Source organism: Danio rerio, chromosome 16 (assembly GCF_052040795.2).
Source record: "Danio rerio strain M-AB ecotype USA chromosome 16, GRCz13ab, whole genome shotgun sequence".
Lineage (NCBI taxonomy): Eukaryota > Metazoa > Chordata > Actinopteri > Cypriniformes > Danionidae > Danio > Danio rerio.
Window position 1 is genome coordinate 14,280,486 of NC_141036.1, and position 21,960 is coordinate 14,302,445.

The following is a 21,960-nucleotide window of genomic DNA, read 5'->3' on the forward strand; positions in this document are numbered from 1 at the left end:
GATTGAAAAGGGCAAAAGAAATACTGATTACTTTTTTGCTCTTGAAAAAAGAAACAGAAAAAAACGTCACTTTCTTCTTTAAAGGTTGATGGGCTTCTTTCCTAATATTATTTCATCCTTTGTATACAATTTCTATAAAAAATTATATACTTCTGAGTTTTCTCAAGAAAAATGTGATGGCTTCTTTGTATCTTTCCATGATAAAGTTCCTAGTATTAGTGAGGATTTTAAGTTGTTATGTGACGCTGATATATCTATTGCTGAAATAGAAGGTGCATTAAGATCTATGAAAAAAGGAAAATCTCCAGGTAATGATGGTTTGTCTGTTGAATTTTATTTACACTTCTGGAATATTTTAAAGCAGCCTTTATATTTTATGTTTAAAGAATGTATTAAAAAAAACTGAAATGACACCCACAATGAAGCAGGGTCTCATTTCTTTAATTCCCAAATCAGATAAAGATAGACTTTTAATTGAAAATTGGAGGCCGATTTCTTTGTTAAATATAGATTATAAGCTACTAGCCTTAACTCTTGCAATTCGTTTTAAAATCTGGTCTTTACAGTATAATTGGTGAAATACAAAATGGTTTTATGAATAATAGACATATTAGCTCTAATATAAGATTAGTACTTGATCTTATTGACTACTCAGAGAACGTTGACTCAGAATCTATGATTTTGTTTTTAGACTTTTATAAAGCATTTGATTTTCTAGAGCATAATTTTTTATTTAACTCTCTCAGAGCTTTTGGTTTTGGAAATAACTTTGTTAATATGGTGAAAATGCTTTATAATGACATTAACTCCTCGGTTTTGGTTAATTTGCAAACCACTAAACGTTTTATTTGTGATAGAGGTGTGCGCCAAGGCTGCCCCATTTCCCCATTCCTTTTTCTTTTAGCCGTTGAACTGTTATCTCTTAATATCCTACAAAATCCAAATTTGAAAGGTCTCACTTTGTTTGACAAAGAATTAAAAATTTCTCAACTTGCTGACGATACCACTTTATTTCTTAAATCAAACTCAAATTCCTTTAAGTCTTAGTATTATTCAGTCTTTTTCTGAAGCCTCAGGATTATATTTAAATCTTACAAAGTGTGAAATTTTTTGTCTCTGTGATACACAGCAATCTCTTATACACAACATACCTGTTAAAGATTGTGTTAAGTACCTGGGGATTTTCCTTACTAAAGACAAATTATCTCATCGAAATCTGAATTTTTCACCTAAGATTTCAAAAACTAGAATTATCTTTAATTCATGGCTTCAACGTGACTTATCCATTTATGGCGGGGTACTTATATCCAAAGCTGAAGGGCTGTCTCGTTGTGTTTATCCTGCGATGTCTCTTTTTATCAGTGACAAAATTGCTGATAATGTAAATAAAGTGTTATTGAACTTCATATGGAAGAATAAAACCCATAAAATTAGAAAATCAGTCTTATCTAATAGGCGCTCAGTGGGTGGATTAGAGGTTTTAAATTTCAAAGATTTAATTAGCTCATTTAGAATTAATTGGCTACAAAGATGTCTCCGTAGTAATAATTCAATTTGGTACCATATCCCCAATGTTATATTTAATAAATTAGGTGGTTTCTATCAATTTCATCCCTTCTAAATTGCCAATCTCCCTCTCTAACTTTCACAAACAAGCTTTACTTGCTTGGAAATTGTGTTACGTGCACAATTTTTCCCCACACAAAGAAATTCTTTGGAACAACTCTAATGTCTTAACTCGTAGGAAATCTCTTTTTATTGATAAGTGGTTTGAAAGAGGAATAGTTTTTGTTTTGGACTTATTTAAAAATGATGGCAAGATTTTGGAATATGAAGAATTTATGACATTGTATAACTTCCCTTTGCCAGCTAAATCCTTCAACTGTGTTATAAAGAGTTTGCCACAAAGTTATGTGCATTTATTTAAAACTTTTCTTTACTTTAATGAGAGGGAAACAATTATGCCTAAACTTTTTTTGGATGGAGTGTCTTTTTTTGATAAAAAATGTGACAACAGACATGTCAGACGATTGTTACATTACTCTGTATATACCACCCCAAGATGTACATTTTTTTGGACCGACTTCTCTGACTGCATTCAGTGGAAGAGAGCATGGTTATTACCTGAAAAATTCAGCATATCCAAAAAAATAAGAGAGATACATTTTAAGATCTTGCATAATGTTTACATTATTTTTTTATTTATCATCCATTTTTAAACATGATTTAAATTTGTCTATAAAAGATATATTTCTGTATTTCTCGGATGATGATCATGCTCTCGATCTTATTGTACATTTTTTTGTGTTACACTGTAAATTTTTTATACACAAAAATAAGTTTCTAAAAACAATACCTATTTATAATACTTTCCTTGTTGAAATTTCGTATAATATTGAATCTCTTAAGCTTATTAATAAGAGGAAGAATAATAAGTTTCTTAAAGCTTATGACAATCTTTTTTGTTAATGTTTGAGGTTGTGTATTTTTTTATTTTTTTTTCTCTTCTTTCTTATTTTTTGTTATTGGATTTTTTCTGCAATGCAGTGATGTTATTATTTTTGTATTCAATAAAAAACAAAAAAACAAAACAAACAAACAAACAGAAGGTGCGTTTGACTTCATGCAGCGCTGCGCAGATCGATCGAAATCTGTCTTAAAGCGGTGCATTCTGGTTTGAAATCTTGTCCGGATTGATGCTGCGCCGACGCCACGGGACTGTCACGTGGCATTTAAGTACCGCGACAGCGCTCCGAGATCAGACGGCAGAATCAGACCGTGCAGCTTCTGAAGAGGGACTGCAGGAACTTTGATGACGACACCGATATTACACGATTGGCCGAGTTCACCGCATGACAACAAACACGTGTATTTCAGGTTTATTATTGGACGAATTCCGATTCAAAAGTTTCAAAACAAACAAATCATATCCTCTCTATCCTGTACACATCTTGCTTATTAAAAGACTACAAATATTTTACTGCAGTAATCATCTTTTGTTAAATAATCTGGTTATAAAGGTTAGCTTGTTTGCACAGGTTTATTTTTAACTTTTTTATACAGACTATTTACTGCATTCATCTCCATGAACGATTTAAATTATATATTTTAGTGTATATTTTAGTAAATAACCTAAATTTGAACTCAAATAAGTCTTACAGACTTGAAATAAAATAATCATCATCATTGATCCTGCCACCCTACCTCTTTTAACAAATTAAGTTAAAGAACTATTTTATTAAATAATTATAAAATGGTTTTATTTTTATAATATAAATATATATTTTATTTCCTGTCTAGCAGTTTAAAGGCTACCTGCTCTTTCTGGGAAACTTCTACATAGCTTACTTATTTTACCTTTTGTTCTTTTCAACACAATCTTTTTGGATTAAAATGCTTTTTTGAAAATGCTTTCATTATCCAAAATAATCTCATTTATTAAGACCTAATCAAAACACCTTGTTTTACTTTTTACATTGGAAAATTTTATATCTATAAATCTACATATATGTAAACCTTTTTAAGCATATTCAAACAAGAAGTATTAGCCTAAAGGTTGATGTTTAACTCCTAGAATTTATGCTTATTGCTTTGTATTTAATAAACCTGTTCGTTTTTATGTTTATATTAACCTCTCATTTCCTCTTATTTCTCTCATGCATTTGTTATATATTTTATTCATAATTCTTCCTTATTGTATAGTTTGTAGAGACTGTATTCTATTTTATTTGTAAATGTTTTGTTGTTATAAATAAAAATAACAAAAACACACACATATATACACTGTTAAAAATTGTCCCGTTAAAAAACAGTAAAATCCTGGCAGCTGCAGTTGCCAGCAATGTACTGTTATTTTGCAGTATGTTGCTGTAAAAATACATGGACTACATTGATTTACACAATACTCAAGTGAACTCATTTTGCTCACTGAAAGCAACTGCCTCAAATTGGTCAACTGGTGAATGAGTTTATGAAGTGGCTCTACTCTCCTCCACAACGGTGACACACAGAAGAAATTTGCTTCATGTTTAACACTAAAATACTGTTTTTTCCTTGATTTAACGGTCAACTACTGGCAGCTGTGGTTGCCAGCAATCTACTGTTTTTTTACAGTCTATTTCCGTAGTTTAAATTAACAGTATATTACTGTTAAAATACATTTTACACTGTGTTTTTACTCTCACACCTTTAACCCTTTAAACCCCAGAGCATATACTTCAGTTTTAATTGAAGTGTCCACACTACTGAGTGTTCAAGAAACGTGTAGCAAAGCTGAAGTAAATGAATTAAACAAACGACTAATTAAATGATGATTGAGGATTAACGATGAACAAATGAAGAAATACTGAAGGGAAAAAACAGGAACAGAACATACAAAACTACAACTTTAGTCACAGCTTTATAATGAAATAACCTGAAGGTCAACAAATGATTAAATAATTAGCCCTGACATCATTGTCAATAATATATTTAGGCTGCTACAATTATTAAGAGCTTTATTTATGTGGCAAGCCAGCCAAAAACCTAAATAAGATCTGATAATGTTCATGTTGCTATTAAATGGCAGAATCTGTTCTAATTTAATGTAATATTATTTACTGCTCCTATTCAATGTTTATTCTATTGTTTCACATTATATGTGACAATAATTTCTGGAAGTTTTTAAGAATATCTTGGACAAAAACTGTTTTCTCTATGATGTAAGTTGCACTCAAACATACATTAATAATCAGCATATGAACCTCAACTATGGTGACAAGTAACAAAATTAACAGTTTAATTCACAAACAGGCAACTAAAAGCTATATATGGGGCGTCTGCAGACTTGGATCCAGGCAGTTTTACGACCAAGGCAGTTTTACGCCCCACAGCTTTTACGCCCCTGTTGTTCCTAATGCATTCAGTAGGTGGGGATGAAAGATACATGACCACATAATACATTTGAAGTCAACGCTCCCAGATTATTAAATGTCCTGTTGATAAATATATAAATTTTTAATTAGATTACGCTAAATATGAATGCTAGATCAATGTATCATAAAGTGAGTTATAAACTCACTATAAAATATGCAAAATTGATACACTCACCGAATAATTCCAGATCTGCAAAAGCTCTATTGCAAATTAATTTAGATTCATTTAATTAAAAAATTAAAAACACAAGTTTTTGGATACTGTAATGGTTAATTGTAGCATTTGTTGTATTGTTTATATATAAATTTGCATTTTGAAAATAACAAAATGATAACCAAACAATACAGTGCAATATGGAGTAATGATGTGCTTTGATAAGAATGCAGAGGTATTGTTACAAAAATTATTATGAAAAAATAAAGGATAAACAATATGATTGCATGTGCAATGCAAACTTCATTGGTAATATATAAAATGTACTGCATAGCTTTATGAACAAAAATGAGTAGACCATTTATAATTGTGAGTTTCTATATGCATTTATAGATATATGATAGTTTAATTGTTTAAACTAGAACATGATTGTATTATATTGATTGTAATTGAAAGCAATATTTAAGAAAGTCAAATTTGGAGGAATAATGTAGTGTAGTTTAAGTGTTGATTTGGCTGACAACCCAGACCATGCAAGTATATTGTCTAATCTATGAGAAAATATATATCTTTAAATAATTATAAAATATATAATAATTACTCCCTTGCTGAGACAAAAAGGTAAAAGAAAATTAGCCTACATAACACACTTTCTTATATAGCTTAATGTTCTTTTACTCTTTTGTTGATGTAGAACATGTAGCTGGCCTGCACATAGTTAGCTAAAATTGAGTCAAAGTAAAACATTGCTGTTATATTACACCAATTTGTTTGTGTTGACATACACTTATATCAACCTTAATCTAATAAAAAAAAAGGTTTAAGTTTCATGGTTGCTTCTGTTTTAAACACGTATTTAACATAGATACCTCTTCATGGTGTCGCGTTTGGTTGGCTGTGATAAAGTTCTGGAGGCCTAAAATAATACTGTACTGCCTTCCTCTACTGGACACAACAGGAACAACAGGGGCGTAAAACTGCCTGGGCCGTAAAACTGCTTGGGCCGTAGATCTGTCTGGATCCAAGTCTGCAGCCTCCCCCTACTCACCACAGCTGCTGGTATTTTTCCGTAAAATCAAAAAAAAAAAAAAAAAAAAAAAAAAAAAACAGCAAAATGTTTTTTGTGTCACCATTGTGGAGGTTAGTAGTGTAACTGTGTAGTTACTAATGCAGTAAAAAAAAAAAAAAAAAAAAAAAAAAAAAAAAAACAAATCTGTTTGCGGATTGCAATCACACATGAACACATTATTGCAACTAAAGACTTTATTTTTGTACTAAGCTTGGATTTTGTAAATTGAACTTTGTATCAGTTTATGAAATATGGTTATATTTTGTAAATTTGTATGGTTATATAAAACTTCCATGTTTTTCAGAGAAAGATTCTGGCAACCACAGCTGCTGGTATTTTTTTTTCGGAAATTTAACAGATATTTTACACAATAAGAGTTTGCTAATTAACACTTTCTTGGTGTTGATAATGTTAACACTTTTAAAAGTGTTATTTTTAACACTTATAGTGGTTCCCATATAAACTCTGAGGGAGTGTTAATTTTAACTCCAAGGCAGTTAAATCAACTATCTAAAATTTGCAGTGTAGCTGACATTTTCAGTCTAGCAACCTGATCAAGGCTTAAGTGCCAACCAGATGCAAACGTTTAAAGAAAGGAGCTTTTATGGCAAATAATAGTTTATTTTCATTGCCTTTAAAGTAAAAAAAAAAAACAAAAAAAAAACTGAACATTAATATACATAAACATTTCTTAAGCTACTTTCTAATTGCAATTTTTTATTCAGAATAAAGACATTAAAATATAATTCACTGTATATAATTGATATAAAAATTATCAAAACATGTAACATTTTGAAAAATATTTTATTTAGATGAACAGAAACAATAACATTGAATCAGTTGTTTTCTTGAATCAGGTGCTTCTTCTGTAACTTGTGCATAGAGAGGTATTTGGACTGATACGTATTAAATAAATCACCCATCTGTTTCATGGAACTTAACACATAATTGATCCATTCCAAACAATTGTTCATGTGACAACACACATTACGCATTTTAGAGTACTGGGCTGTCTGGAAAAGCAAAGTAACCAAATGTTTGCGTATCCCACTCACAGCCACACAAGAGCAGGAGCTATTAACTAGCAGACGATGCCATGGATTTTCTGACAGATGTCCGCTCCAGGATGGAGTAACACACAAAATTTTCTAGCTCTGAATCTCATAATGTTACCTAGAAAACAGAAACAAGAATATTAATAGTTTTTTTAAGAGAGTCATTAAAGGCAGTTCACTCAAAACTGAAAATTCTATTTCCTCATCCTTCACTTGTTCCAAACATTTGTTTCTTTCTGATGTTTAACACAAACAAAGATACTTTAAGTAAAGCTGAAAACTTGCAACAACTGATATTCATGGTAGTTCTTTATCCTACTATGGAAGTCGATGGTTACAGGTTTTCAGCTTTCTTCAAAATATCTTCTTTTGAAAGGCATCTGCAGCAATATCATCAGATTAAACTACACAGTAAATGATCATTTTAAATCATTTAAAAGTATCTCCCTTTAGTCACACTTTAAAATAAGGTTTCATTAGTTAATGTATTTGCTCACTATTAAAAGAACAATTTAACATTTAATAGTTAGCATTGTTCAACTAATTTTCTAATGAATAAAAATCCAAAGTCATGCTTCTTAACATTAGCAATTACATTGTGAGTTAACAAGCACAATGAATAAGCATTCGTTCATTAACGTAAAAAAAACTAATAAATATTGCAATAGACAAATTGTTGATGTGAAATTAACTAATGACACCTTATTGTTTTTGGTCACCCTCCCATTTAATTGCAATGTTATAGACTAAATAGAAAGCATGCTATCTACACTGTTACACTGCATCTGTCATCTCCACTGTTTCAGCAATAAATCTCAGCAATGGCACAGTGCTATTTGTCTGTTGTGAATGGAACAACATTGTATTATTTTATTCCTAACATATCTTGCTCAATAATTATGCTTACAAGTTAAGATAGCATCTGCGTTTCTGTGATTATCCGAACTGAACAGTGGTGGTCACTTTAGAACAGTAAAAATATGAATGGGACAGAACTTCACATGTATGCTGTCCTACTCTCAGTCATCGACTCGGTCCCAGTCATTCCCCTCACTGGCCAGCAGAGGTCATCATCCCCTGACTTTTAACAATTACGTCATCCACCTACACTGATAGCCTACACATCTGAAGCGCATCCAGCTAATCACCCACGCTCGAGCTTATAAGCAGCGCACACACACACACACACACTCAGTCTTTGTGAAGTCTTGTTCTGCCCTGGCTAAGATTACGAAGCGGTTCTCTACACTGCCTTATTCTCTAACCTCATCCTGCCAGCTGCCTGACTTGTACCTTAGCCTGACTACCAACTCTGATCCAAGCTGCCTGCTTTGAACTCTAGCCTGGACACCAACCTTGATATTCGCCGCCTGTCTCTGACCCATGCCTGAAGATTCATACTGTGATCAACCTGCCATTGATTCTTCAACGTAACACTATTGTGTTTGATGTGAGTTCGCACACGCAATACATCTGTGTACTTGTGTTTATTAAACTGTGTTTAATAAATTTACTGCAAATGGATCCCTCTGTGTCAGCCCCTTCTTTACAGCTGGTAAGGAGACTGATTTCTTCATAGATCAATCGGTAGTAATGAGCTCTCACAGAGATTCCTGCCCTGTTTATACCTGACACTTTGAGACAGAATTATGTACACATAAATTTTACTAACGTGATAAAGTTGCAGATGAACAGATCGTAAGAATAGTAATGTTAGCCTACAGGCTAGCTGAACTTACCTTAATAATTGCACAGGAAGAAGATGCATAAAACTTGAAACCTTTCTCAAATTTGCTCTGCGACGTTGTAGTGAACATCCGGACAGTCATTTGCACATCATTGACCATAATTTACTCGCAAAAAGCGAGTAAATATTGACGACTCTGCCATAATACTGTTTACCTCCGTTTAAAATCACCTGGACCGGAAGCTGGACTGCGGCCTTAGACAAATGCGGTAGTAATGCGTTCATATATCCCATAGCCAGCCGGATGACAAGCTAATTCAAGGCTACGCTTTAACAATGAAAATAACATATTTTTCTTTTAAAAGCCCAAACACCTTGTAAATGCAATTGACTTTATTCACTTAAAGGAATATCACACATATCTCGAAAGTATTTTGCCAAAAAAAGACAGGTAAGCAAATTTAAGTTTTTTAGGGTTAGAGATGGGTTATACACAGCCGGGCTAGATTAGGTCTATACTTCACCGACAAACTGAAACTATGTTTATTACTTGCAGGAACCTCATAAACGTTATTGACTTTGCTTACATGATGGAGTATCATACATATCATAAACTTTATTTAGCAAAAAACAACATACAACCAAATTTAAGGTTATCCGGGCTAAAGTTGGGTTACACGTAGCTGGACTAGATCTGGTCTATACTTCACCTAGCCGGTGAAATAAATGCTATTGCTTGCTGGTCACTGTGATAAAACCATAAAACACACACGCATGCAAATCATTCTTTCAACTCCGCTCTCAAGCGATCGATCTGTGCAACAAACTGAACATTATTTACAAATATATTTATAAATACAATGTGTGATACTTTTAACGCCATTTGAAGGTCTTCATGTTCCTATGAAGATATTTGCAACCGCCTTAAAGCTTCTCTCCTGATCTTGAAAATATAATTAGCTGAATTTTAGAAAAGCTGAATCAAGATCATGATCTTTTTGAGATTAATCGTGCAGCCCTAAGTATCACAATTAATTACAGCTACCAATTTACAAACTTGTAGTTGAAGAGCCCAACTAAAACAGATGCTGACCCCCATCATGGTGACTTCAAATGAAAAACAGAAATTTCATTAAGAGCTTTTGTTCACATGACAGAAATAAGGTCAAATGTCAGTAATAAGTGAAGCTCCTGATGTGAAGTTGTTTAAGGATCTCTGCTGAGATCTTGAGAAATAAATCTTTTACTGTGTAATTTGTTTTATTAATTATTATTTCATTTAGTTTTATTTTTAGTAGATTTCATCTTTGGTTTTGGCTGTAATATGTGTTTTTCTTTCCTTCAGTGATTCTGCTGTTAACAGTTGATCATCAATAATTATTAATCCTCCTTTAATTAGACACTTAATTATCTCATTAACTTCATCACTGTCTGAGTGTTCAACCCTCTGTAGTGAGGGCACTAGTGAGGATTTTGCTCTGGGATTTAAGGGGTTAAATGTGTTCGATGAAAAATACATGTGTAATATATTTTTTAACAGAAATATTCTGTAAATTGAATATACAAATGTAAAATGTTAAAACAGTACACAGTCTCTGATTATTTTCTCAGAATTCATTGTAAAATCTGCAGTGACATACTGTAAACCATGTACACTATAAAATGTTGAGAATACATTTTTTATCCTGTGAAAACAACAATATACAGTAACACAATGTATATAGCATTACACAGTAAGAAACTGTTGAGAAATGCAGTATAATATTGTGAACACAGAAATCATTTACAGTGAGTTTAAGACTTTAGTAAAAAGTAAACCACTTTTGCATATTAAGTTTGATTATTGTCATAGGCTATGCATTTAATACAAACATTTACAAAACATACCTTAAAGTCATATGCTTTATTTTGCAGAATTTTTCTTTAGATCCGTCAGTCAGGAGGATGAAGTCTTTGTGGGATGAAGGCTTGCTTATATTCACATTATAATGAAACCACTGGTTATGAAGTCAGAACAGACAGCCCTTCCATGAGTCACATGTTTTGATAGGAATTCAGTAGTTTAAAAAGGGGTGTGCATTGCTGAATGCCCTCTAGGGGAACCCAAATACAAATGCAGATTATGACATTAATATTTTTACATTCTGAAAGTTATACAGGTAAATTACAATGAAATCACTTAAAAATGCATTAATTTAAATCAGGGTGTAGCTATAAGTATATATATTGCATTTTGTTTACATATCACTTAAACATTTAGAATGTAAAATTATAATTTCTGAATTTTAATCAAACTATTAAATTATTTTTAACATATTCCTTAAGAATACCAATTTACAATTTGACAATGTAGAGAAAATGATCATAATTGTGTAAAAATTTATGACAACCAAGTATAAGTAATGAAAATCAGCAGGAGAATAAAAAAAGGTTAAAAAAAAAGATATTTTTTACCGTTTAGAAAATTTCTCATACTGTCTAATTGTTTTTGTGAGACTATTTATTCATATAATTTAAAAAATTGTTACCCCATAATGACAATGTTAAAAAATATTTTTTTAAATTGTTGCAAAAAAAAAAAGAAAAAGAAAAGAAAAATCACATGTACATAAGTATTCACAGCCTTTGCTCAATAATTTGTTGATGCTCCTTTGGCAGCGATTACAGCATCAAGTCTTTTTGAATTTGATGCCACAAGGTTGGCACACCTGTCTTTGGGAATTTTTACCCATTCCTCCATAAAGTTAACCTCCACTCCCCAGCTGCCCTGTCCTGACGTCTTCATGCATCTCAAAAGACCGAGCTGTCCCGGGAGAAGCTTGCTAATATGCAGAATTGGACTCTAGGCCATCTGGGCATTCAAAGCAGTTGCAGACCTGGACAGATTCGTCCAGCCCAGCACCTCCTTGTGCTGCAAAAGGGAGGATTTCTCCCTATGAGCTATCAACCAAGGCTGAACCTGGACGGGGGCGTCCCGCGAGACACTTTAAACGCACAAGGCAGGGATAATTTGTCCCAACCGGCCCATAGCCAAGGCTGAACCTGGACGAGGGCATCCCGCGTGACACTTTTAACACACAAGGCAGGGATAATTTGTCCCAATCGGAACGTAGCCAAGGCAGAACCTGGACGCAGCAGGCATCCAATTCAATTCAATTCAGCTTTATTTGTATAGCGCTTTTACAATGTAGATTGTGTCAAAGCAGCTTCACATAAATGGTCATAGTAACTGGAACAGTGTGGTTCAGTAACTGGAACAGTGTGGTTCAGGTTTTAGTGTTTAAGTTCAGTTCAGTTCAGCTCAGTTCAGTGTGATTTAATCATTACTGAGAGTTCAAACACTGAAGAGCAAATTCATCGATGCGTAGCTCTACCAATCCTGAACCATGCGAGGCAGTGGCGACAGCGGAGAGGGAAAAAAAACTTCACCTGATGGGAGTGAAGAAAAAAAACCTTGAGAGAACCAGACTCAGTTGGGCACGACCATTTTAATTTCTCCGCTGGCCAAAAGTCTTGTGCAGAACTTCATTCGCCAAGGTTTATGCTGGAAGATGGCCTCAATGAAGACTCGTCTGTCCCTGGAGCGTCGCTGGAATCAGACACATGTTCTCCACTCCCCACGACCATCAGCGCAGCAGCAGCTCAGGATATGGCCTGGTCCCGGATATGGAATCCTTGGGATCATCACGTCGCTGGTCTTGGATCCAATCAGTGACTCCGCCTAATCTGAGGACCTCGGGATGAGTATCCCCAGGTGAAAATAGAGAATAAAGAGAATAATTAGCGTAGCTGCTGTTCATAGTGTATATAAGCAAGATGCAGAAGCCTGTGTGGAACCCGCTAGGTGATGCATTGAGTGTATGCTTTACTAAACAGATAGGTCTTTAATCTAGTTTTGAACTGGGAGAGTGTGTCTGAGCCTCGGACATTACCAGGAAGGCTATTCCAGAGTGTAGGAGCCATGAAAGAGAAGGCTCGACCTCCTTTACTTGATTTTGCTATTCTAGGTACTACCAGAAGCCCTGAATTTTGAGATCTTAAGGAACGAGTTGGTTCGTAGCGAGACAGAAGGTTGGTTAGATAAACAGGAGCTAGAAAGTTCCAGCATTGAACTTAGAAGACAGGGCTTATTTGTCCCTACTGAATCTACTTTTACCACACAAATAATAAATAAAAGGAATAATGAAGACACTGAACACCATATGACCGTTAAGTTGTACAATATTTATTCAGGACGATTCAGAGTCTTCTGTTCGAGTGGGCGAGCGCCCTGGCTTTTCCCCTTGGCAGGGCGCCATGGCAGCGTCCTCCTGCTGGTTCCCTCCTGGAAAAGAGACACATAAAGGGCAGTTAGCCAATGCCACACGTTTTGCTGTCCACGCCAAAGAGAAACTGATTTACCAGGGGAGACACGGGAGTCTCTGTCCTCTTGCGCCCTTTCCGCGGGGGGCTTTCAGTGCCCGCTGCCTCCCCATCCTCCTCCTCCTCCACCAGGGCCCTTTCAAATAGTCTGCGGCGTTCGCGTGCTTGGAGAGGTCCGAGGTGAAGTGCGTAGAACTTATCTGAGGTTGAAGTGTCATGGCACATGAATTGCGCCACCTTGCGGCGATCCTCTGAAGAGTGTGCATTCTTTGCCTGCGTCGGAGAGAGACAGACAGGCAGAAGCTTGTTTAGGATCGAAGCTGCCGGTGGGCGTCACATGCATACTCACATGGGTCGCGATCGCAGTCCGTACGTCAGTACGGAAATAGGTAAAAAAGAAATAGGTAGCCTGGCTCCCTCCGGGGAGACCAGCCCGCAGCGCCAAGAACCTGCGGAACCAGCTGTATTCCTCCCTGTTTAGAGACAACTGCGCCGCCCCAAAGGCTCTGTTTGTCTTATGCGTGGTGATCTGGCATCAGAGAACAAGCAGAGAGAAGCAGTGAGTGAGAGCATGCTACTGGTGACCCCCACCTTACTTGCGCCATACTCACGTTAATGACATAAGCAGACTCGTCGGGGCTTCTGGAGGCCTCTTCAACCTCCTGGATTGTCAGATTCTGGAAGACTCCACAGCGGTGCCCAGAGATGGAGGTTAGGTAACCAGTCAGAAAGCCATAAAAGCGCCACTGTTACCTACTGCTTGGGTTGGACTCGAGGCTATCTGATGAAGGACATTGAGGTTAGACAAATTAGACCACCGACGGTTTTATTTCCTCTCTGGGTCATGTTGGGATTTTTTGATGGCATTAGCCATTTCCCTGCGTGTTCAATGAGAGTCAGGAGAGGTTTTCTTCAATGCAGAAGTATTGGCCATTTAATGAATACAATTGAATAATTCAATAGATACAGAGCTCCGGGTTGGAGGTGTCCCTCACGTATGTTCAGGCCATCTTCAACAACAACTCCTTTCTTCCAACCACTTTTATACACATGTGTAAACAACTGGTGTTCTAGGAATTGGCTGGGTGTGGTCCTTTTACGTTCTGTATTATCTGGCCTTGGCACCACAGACCCTGGCCCCTCTTGACGTACATACATGAACATGACACAGCTATATAACATACATGGGCATAACACAGCTACATTCATAGAAAGAAATAAAAGAGCTACAATTAATAAGTATAAATAAATGAGCTACAATTAATACGTAATAAATTTCTAACAAAATCCCTCTTTTGAGCTCCTCCAAAGGAGCTCACAACCACAGATAACCAAAAACTAAACGTAAAGAAAAAAAATAAAAATCAATTAACATTATTACAAACATTTGCCAAAAAAAATCCTTTACCCATTTTTCCAAAATGGTTGCTTACACCTTGTTGTTTACATAGTGCTCGTTCATTATATTAGAAAATGCCCATAAACCCTTTTAACTCAATTCCCTATCTGTTGGATTCACTCAACAATCTGTTCACCCCTAGTTCTCCCCTTGAGTGGTGGAGTCTCTCTACTCGTGGCTTCATTCTGATCCTTTCTTATCATAAACATTATGCCCACTATATTCAGGCTTATTTTGCCAAACACTCCCATTAACTTCCACTTATTTCACAATTTCATTTTCCTACCTTATGCACTTTATTATAAGATGTATAATTATTTATTTATTTTATTCAGTTATTATTAGTTATCAATATAATTCAAATTAAGAATTTCAAGCTTTAGAAATTTGATTACGATCAAAAAGGAAATCCAAACCCGTAAAAAATATGCTCCAATGAAAAATTCAAAAGTACCATAATATCATTGAGATCTAAGGTTCAAACTTTTACAATGATTAAAATGAGGAAATCAAAATTGTAACATTATGGGTAGAATCAGAACATTGATTAAGATGTAAATCAAAACCTCAAACGTTCTGGTCAAATTGTCATTTGTTGGTAAATCAGTGACTTTCTCTTTTGTGATCAAACAGAACACTGTTCTTTGTCCCTCTTTTGTGATAGCACACTTCCTCGTTGTCATCCGTAGGCCTGCACTACTATCAGGTTGCTCCCATGTATTGAGGTTACTGCGTGTTCAGCTCCTACCCCAATACATGCTTGCACTCCCTATTTAGTCAGACGTCCCCTCTTGGCATGAGGGCAGCAGGGTCAATCATTTGTTCATGTTGTTCTTTGCTACGTACTCCCCCTCTCGGCCTTGATTTTCTTCATGGCCGCCACCTGTACTCCTCAGCTGCCAGTTTGGTGAATCTGTTTAAAACATAAACACTCCATTACTATCATGTATCACCTTTAGCCTGTAATCTCATTCTGTGTGATGTTCTCTCAGTCACTCTTTATAGACCAGACCACCTTAGCTCCTCCCACTTTCACTTGAATACCTTCAGCAACACCTATTCAGATGTAGGGACCACTTTTTCTTTAGCCCCCTCCAGGCTTTTAACAGAAATCCGTTTAAAAAAATCTGAGATTAAAGCTGTTAATTTGTCATAATATGGCTTGTTCATCAGCGGTGGACTGTCAGTGCACGTCAAGGCTGCTCATGGTCCTGGATACTGATGACCTGTCAACAATTCAAAAGGTGTAAACCCATTGTTCTATTCAGTGATGATTTAATACCCATACATTCAATTGTTAAGGCCTTTACCTAATTTAATTTGGTCTGTGCCGATTTTTGTCTGCATAGCCTGCTTTTAATTCTACTTCAGAATCCCTATAACAATACCCATTCGTTTGCAAGTTTCTACCTCACCTGTCAGTGCCACTGCTCTTAAATCTGGTCTCAGCTTACTATCCCCCAAGATTAACTCTTAGCAATTGTGTGGCTCTCCCTTGACCATATATTCAACCATGTTGATGCCTTCATTTGTGAAAATCAGGTTTGTTGGGGCACTCAACACTTTCAACAATCTATTCTGTCTTAGTGATGACATTGTTACTGCAATAGAATTTACGTATACCATCACTAAGTGTGATGTCAACATTTTGACTTCATGTCCCATGATCAGATGTGTTGTTTTCTGAATTATCTTTTCTAACTTTGCTGCAAATTTTGTAGATGGAAGCTGGCATTGTTCTGCCTTGTCCATTAAAAAGCTAAGATGCATCAAAACCATCTTTTTTCCTTTTTTTACCGAAACAATACTTTTCCACTGTCTTTTCTGTTTCTGACACATCTAAATAGAAAAGAAGCCTATAATCAAGATTAGCCAAATCAACTGCACTGGCTGCTGAACTGCTTCTCTGTTTCTGTTGTCCAATCTAGTGTAGCATTCAACTGTCCAGCTCCCTTTTCCTACACTAGTTGTCTTAATGGTGTTGTTCTATCAATGAATTGTGGTATGAGGTGTCTACTGAACCCAGCCAGGCCCAAAAATGACAGCATATTTTTTTTAGTCATCGTTTTTTGTTCTTCAAAATAACTGATCAGTGGTTGGGCGATATTCCCATGCCCAGTCCAGACACTACTCGTCCCATCAATGTAACCTGTGGCCTACACACTTGTAATTTTGATTTACTTACTTTGAAATATTTATAATTACTCCTGCTTAGTCACATTCAAACTGGTGTCATCTGTTTTTGCAGCTAGTAAATTGTCATCCAAATATTGGATCAACACCACTCTCTCTGGCAAAGGTCAATCGCTCAGTAGAGCTCTCAGGGTGTGATTGAACAACCCTGGAGATAATATGAAACTTAGAGGTACCCTTGTGTACCTGTATTGCTGCCCCCTAAAGGTAAATGAAAATATGTCCCTCAATTTTGGTGCCAGTGGTAAACAGAAAAATGAATTAGCTAAATCTATACAGGTGAACCACTCATGTTCTGTACTCAATGCTTATAGTGCAGTGTATGGATTTTGGCATTGGCAATGTGGCTGTCTGCACTATAGTGTTAACCTTTTTTTTCCATGAGCCATCCAGTAGTTTCCTGTATTAGTTTTTCTACAGATAAATTTGGAGTAAAATTCTGTCGTGAGTTTGATGGCTCTAACACACCTACTGTTATCAATTCTTCTATTGTGTCTGCAATGACTGTCTCACCTTGTGGCTTGTAAGAATAGTGTGGCTGTCAAATCAGCCTATTTTCAGTCAATTCAATTGTCTGACGCCAAGGAACAAAAATACACATCTGTTGGTCCTGTGGACCATAACTGGCTTGGTAAAAGGTCTAACATTGGTACTGTCAGCTCATAATCTGTTCTGTCCCTTCCATGCCACCTCGTGACTAAAACATGTTTCACTGTCAAGCTATCTACTGTCAATGTATCAATTCGATATCTCGTGGTGAATAAAATACATTTGGTATTTTGGTGGCAACCTAATCTGTCAATTTAGATAATCATTTTATCATTGGCCCTAAATCCTTAACTTGGTGCTCTGGATGTAGTCAATGGGACATGTGGTTCTGCTTCTGGACCCATCATATACTAGTTTCTTGGTTCTTTAGGCAAGTCAACTGCCCTTCCACTCCTTTTTTTTCACCCAAATTCCCTTTCACCCAATTTGCCAATCATAGTCTTCCAATTTACTTAAAAAAATTTCTTGATCCCATTTGGTTTGGTTTCTGTTATAGAATAAAGTCATGTGTGTTGGGTCGCTGAAAGGCATGTATGGTGCAATAAGGGTTACCCAAGATTTCCATGAGGCATAGAGCGAGAGCTGGCACCTCTCCTTGTGGGGTATCTGGTTACAGTTTGCTCCAGTATTTGTCAGCTTCCTCAGGTTCTTATGCAGATGACAGTAGCCACTGTCCTTCCATGCCAGGTGTGTTTAATGAACAGTTCTTGGTGAGGCCTGTGGAAAATCTTACAATGACACCATTAGCACAGCACAGAATTGATGCACTCACTTTTATCCACAAGTCTCTGCCCAATAAGTCCATAGGGCTCTGTCTGATAACAGAAATCTGTGTTTCAGTTGTTGTCTAGCCACAGACACTGATATAGGCTCAGTTTAAGGCAGTCTTTCACATTCACATTTCTCAGAGAAAGCCATCACCTCCACAGGAATTTTTTTTTTTTTTTTTTTTTTTTTTTTTTTTTTTTTTTTGTGAAATTAAGTCCTGGTCGACTTTGGTGACCAACATTGAGCATGTGGCCTGAGTGTCAACCAAAAAGTTCAGACAGTGTTTGTTAACATCCATTGAGAGCAGTGGCTCCTCCCTAGCCCTGCTTCCTTCTCTCTGTAGGCTTCCTCAGTACTGTCCTTTTGCTCCTCAGAGTGGATATAGTGTTCCACCCTGCCCTGGGTTCTGTCTGCCAGGGTTTAGAGCTAGCCCTGTGTGTGATGCCATGAAGCCTCGGCCTCCTTGCATACCCCCTCTGTGGGCTTGTTGGTTCTGGCTCTGGGGACAGTTAGTTGAATTGTGTTCCCCTTGATTGCACGTGTAGCATCTTTGACAGTCACATGCTTGATGGTTGGGTAACCCACACAGGAAGTAACCCTCTCAACGCTCTCGTTCCCTGTCAGCCCTGGGACCCCATTGAACCCTCATGTCTCCCCTACTCTGTCCTCTAAATTAATGTTGGCATTAAGGTATTGGGTTGTACACGGGTGCCATGTAGGGTTGTTCAGGCCTAGGTGACAGCACCAATTGTTTACCTTTTTAGTTCTGACCATTGACATCATGTCTAGCTTTGTTCACTTGTAATTTTAATAATAGTTTTTTCTTTTTTCTTCTTCTTCCTTGATTTCAGACTCTCGTCAGCTTTGTCTTTAGCCCTGTTCATACGATGTGTCAAATGTCTCTCCCAGGTGGCAGGAGCACTTCCTGGTATATCTGGGCTTTTCTTTTAAAGCTGCTTTGACGCAGCTTTCCGTACTCTCAGCCACGACTGCTAAACACCCCTTTATGTATGGGGTTAGCAAGAGGATGTGTCCCAGTTTGGGCTTCCCACTCCTGTTTGCACTACATCACACAAGCTGCAGGTATTTCATTTGCCTTAGGGGTAAATTTTATATTATGTATTGCCTCAGCTGGAGCTGGAAACTTTCTTCTAATCACTGCCCCTCAAGCAGTTGGTACGTTTGCCAAAAGAAGTGCTTCATGAAAATCTTTTAGTGTCAGCTTGCTGTTCAATTTGTCTCAGTTCCCCATTAGAAATTATTTGCTGCCAATCTGTGGTAGGCATGGGCCAGTATGAGATTCTGACGGTATGATAACCTTGGACAAAAATATCACAGTTTCACAGTATTGTGCTCACTGCCCCAAAATATATTCCCCTTGTCTGGGTAAAAAACGAAAGATTTATGATATTTTGCAGAAGTAAACAGGTTCAAATGATAATAATTTAAATAGTAATTCAAATGCATCATTGACTTCTGCTGTCTTCATTTGTTTCAAAAACACTGATTTCTTTTTAATTTAAAACAGTGTCTTTGGATATATTTTATATTTTCGGCTGGAGGTACTAAAAATGAAAAATGTAAATAAAAAAAAATAATAATCTTACTTGTACCTGAGGAACGGTATTACCAAACTTTTTGGCGGTTTTTAAAACCTTGATTTTTCCAAACCGCGGTATACCTTGAAAAAGCCTAATCTGTGGCCTTGGGTTAGCGAGATTACTCTAGCTAGCCAATTGTCTCCCCCTTTGGTAACGTGGTAATTCTTTCCATAATAGCATGCATATCAGTTAAGCACCATGGCTGGTATTCGTCTCTACCATTTTTCACTATTAGAGGATATAGGGAAATTCTAGTGTCATTCAGTGATTTCTCTTCCTGTTTGTCTTCCTTTGTTTCTCCCTCAATATCTTCTACTCTGAGCCTCCATGTCTTCACATTAGATCTTGTATTATCACTTACTAATTTTTGTGTTAATGCTTCCCTTACTTTCTGCATTGATTCTTGTGCTGAACCCAACTTCTGATTCATCCACTGTTTCTGATTCATCCACTGTTTCTGACTGTCTGTCACCCTAAAGTCTTGTATAGGAGCAGAAGGAGTGGCTTTTAACATAGGGTACACACACCCCCCACACTGCCTTCAGTGCCTTTCTTGAGTGCTCACTTCTCTTTTTCTGCTCTTTCTCTTTTGCGTGCCCCTCATCTGTTAAAGCAAGATTGTGGCACAGTAAGAAGTTTTTAGTAATTCTTTCTTCAGTTTTATTTATTTCAAATTATTTTAATTAATTTATTAATTTATTTATATATTTTTTCTGGCACCCCAATAGCCTTGAAGTTATTTTGCCTTGTTCTTTAAGTTGTTTATGAGACTGGACTTTATTTCTCAGAACTTTAGCCAATTTCACTCTTGGATCACCTTCCCAGCCATTTGCACATTTTACATTATATTGACTTTCTCTAATTTCTTTTTTTTTTTTTTAGTTCATGCTTTTTATTTATCTCTGTCTCACTCATTAATTGATTAATTACATCATCTCACTGCACTTTTAATTTTGTTTCAAAATAAAGTCTCATCCTCCTCAAACACTTTGTCAAATTCTCTCTCCATTTTTACACATTCACTTAGCCAAGTTTACTTGCAATAATTTATACATACACTAATAAGTTATTTATCTATTTAACTCTTTGCTGTTTAATAGCTTATTTTTCTTTAGTTCCAAGTAATTTTCTTCATTCTTTCCCCATTTCTTTTCATCTATTCTAATAGGTATTTACTAGCTGGTCTTTCCATTGTAATGTAATTTTTTCAATATCATTTTCTATTATACGTGTATATTTTAATCAATGTACTAACTTATCTATTGTTTAATCATATTAATCATATTTATTTATTTGGTAAATTTATTTCTTTATTACTATATTCATTCATATGGCTTCACATTCCATTTCAACTAATATAACGATATTGAGTATATCTTACTCTTACTTTCGGCATTTCTTTATTTCACTTATCTTAATACACTGCTTTACAATATATATTTATTTAATAACCTATATTGTACCCATTATTATTATTATTATTATTATTATTAGTCTTATCATCATCATATTCGTATTATTATTATATTATATTATTATTATTAGTCTTATTATTATTATTATCTGATCTAATAGTTTGATATTCTCTTTTATGCTATTCTGCCTCTGTTTGCCATTTCACAGACTCTATTCTGTAAATAGAAAGATTCTTACCCCCACCTCAGGCAGACCTTTTTTATTTTATTTTTTATTTTTCTCAACCTCAGTAATTGATTTCCTACTTTGTGACACTGTAATTATAATTCTGTTTTTTGTCTTTTTCCATACTACTCACATTCTTGATCAAATTCACCCACAGTAGTAGTCTTTTTAGGCTTTAAAAAATACTGAAATCTCAGTTTTAAATTACATTTAATTCAATATAAAATGTGTATTTATGACCCACTAAATATGCATATGATAACTCATTTAAGCTGTTACTTACAAAAATGATCGACCAAAATAAAAATGCACGCCTCCAGACTTCTCGGTTCTCATTCCTCTATTTACATTCGCCTTCACGCAATTGACTTATTCCATGTATTTTCATACACAGTCACAATCTCATCAGCGAACTAACTTTCCCCTACTTTTTTACAATCTTTCCCTAATCCTATCTTCGACACTTGGACCTACTAAAATGTCGGGATCTGCCCCCAGAAAAGGTTTTTCGGGCTTCCACTCCTTTTTATAGTCCAACTTTAACCGGCCAGTCGTCACTTCACCGGGGC

The 21,960-nt window shown here is 35.8% G+C and overlaps 1 protein-coding gene across 3 annotated transcripts in view; it reads right to left on the bottom strand.

The window, feature by feature from the left end:
* The window catches only part of LOC147840198 (uncharacterized), a 42,382-nt gene extending 31,530 nt beyond the window's left edge, over positions 1-10,852 (bottom strand). Inside the window, exon 1 of one of the 3 annotated variants that reach the window (XM_087286803.1) lies at positions 10,747-10,852. Coding sequence is in view for 1 of the 3 variants with exons in the window: in XM_087286802.1 (XP_087142928.1) it covers positions 10,653-10,661 (9 nt within the window). In the remaining 2 variants the exon portion in view is untranslated. Of the gene's footprint in view, positions 1-10,608 lie in introns of all 3 variants that reach the window. The other 2 variants (XM_087286802.1, XM_087286801.1) reach the window with 2 other exon arrangements.
* Between the last annotated feature and the right edge of the window lie 11,108 nt (positions 10,853-21,960).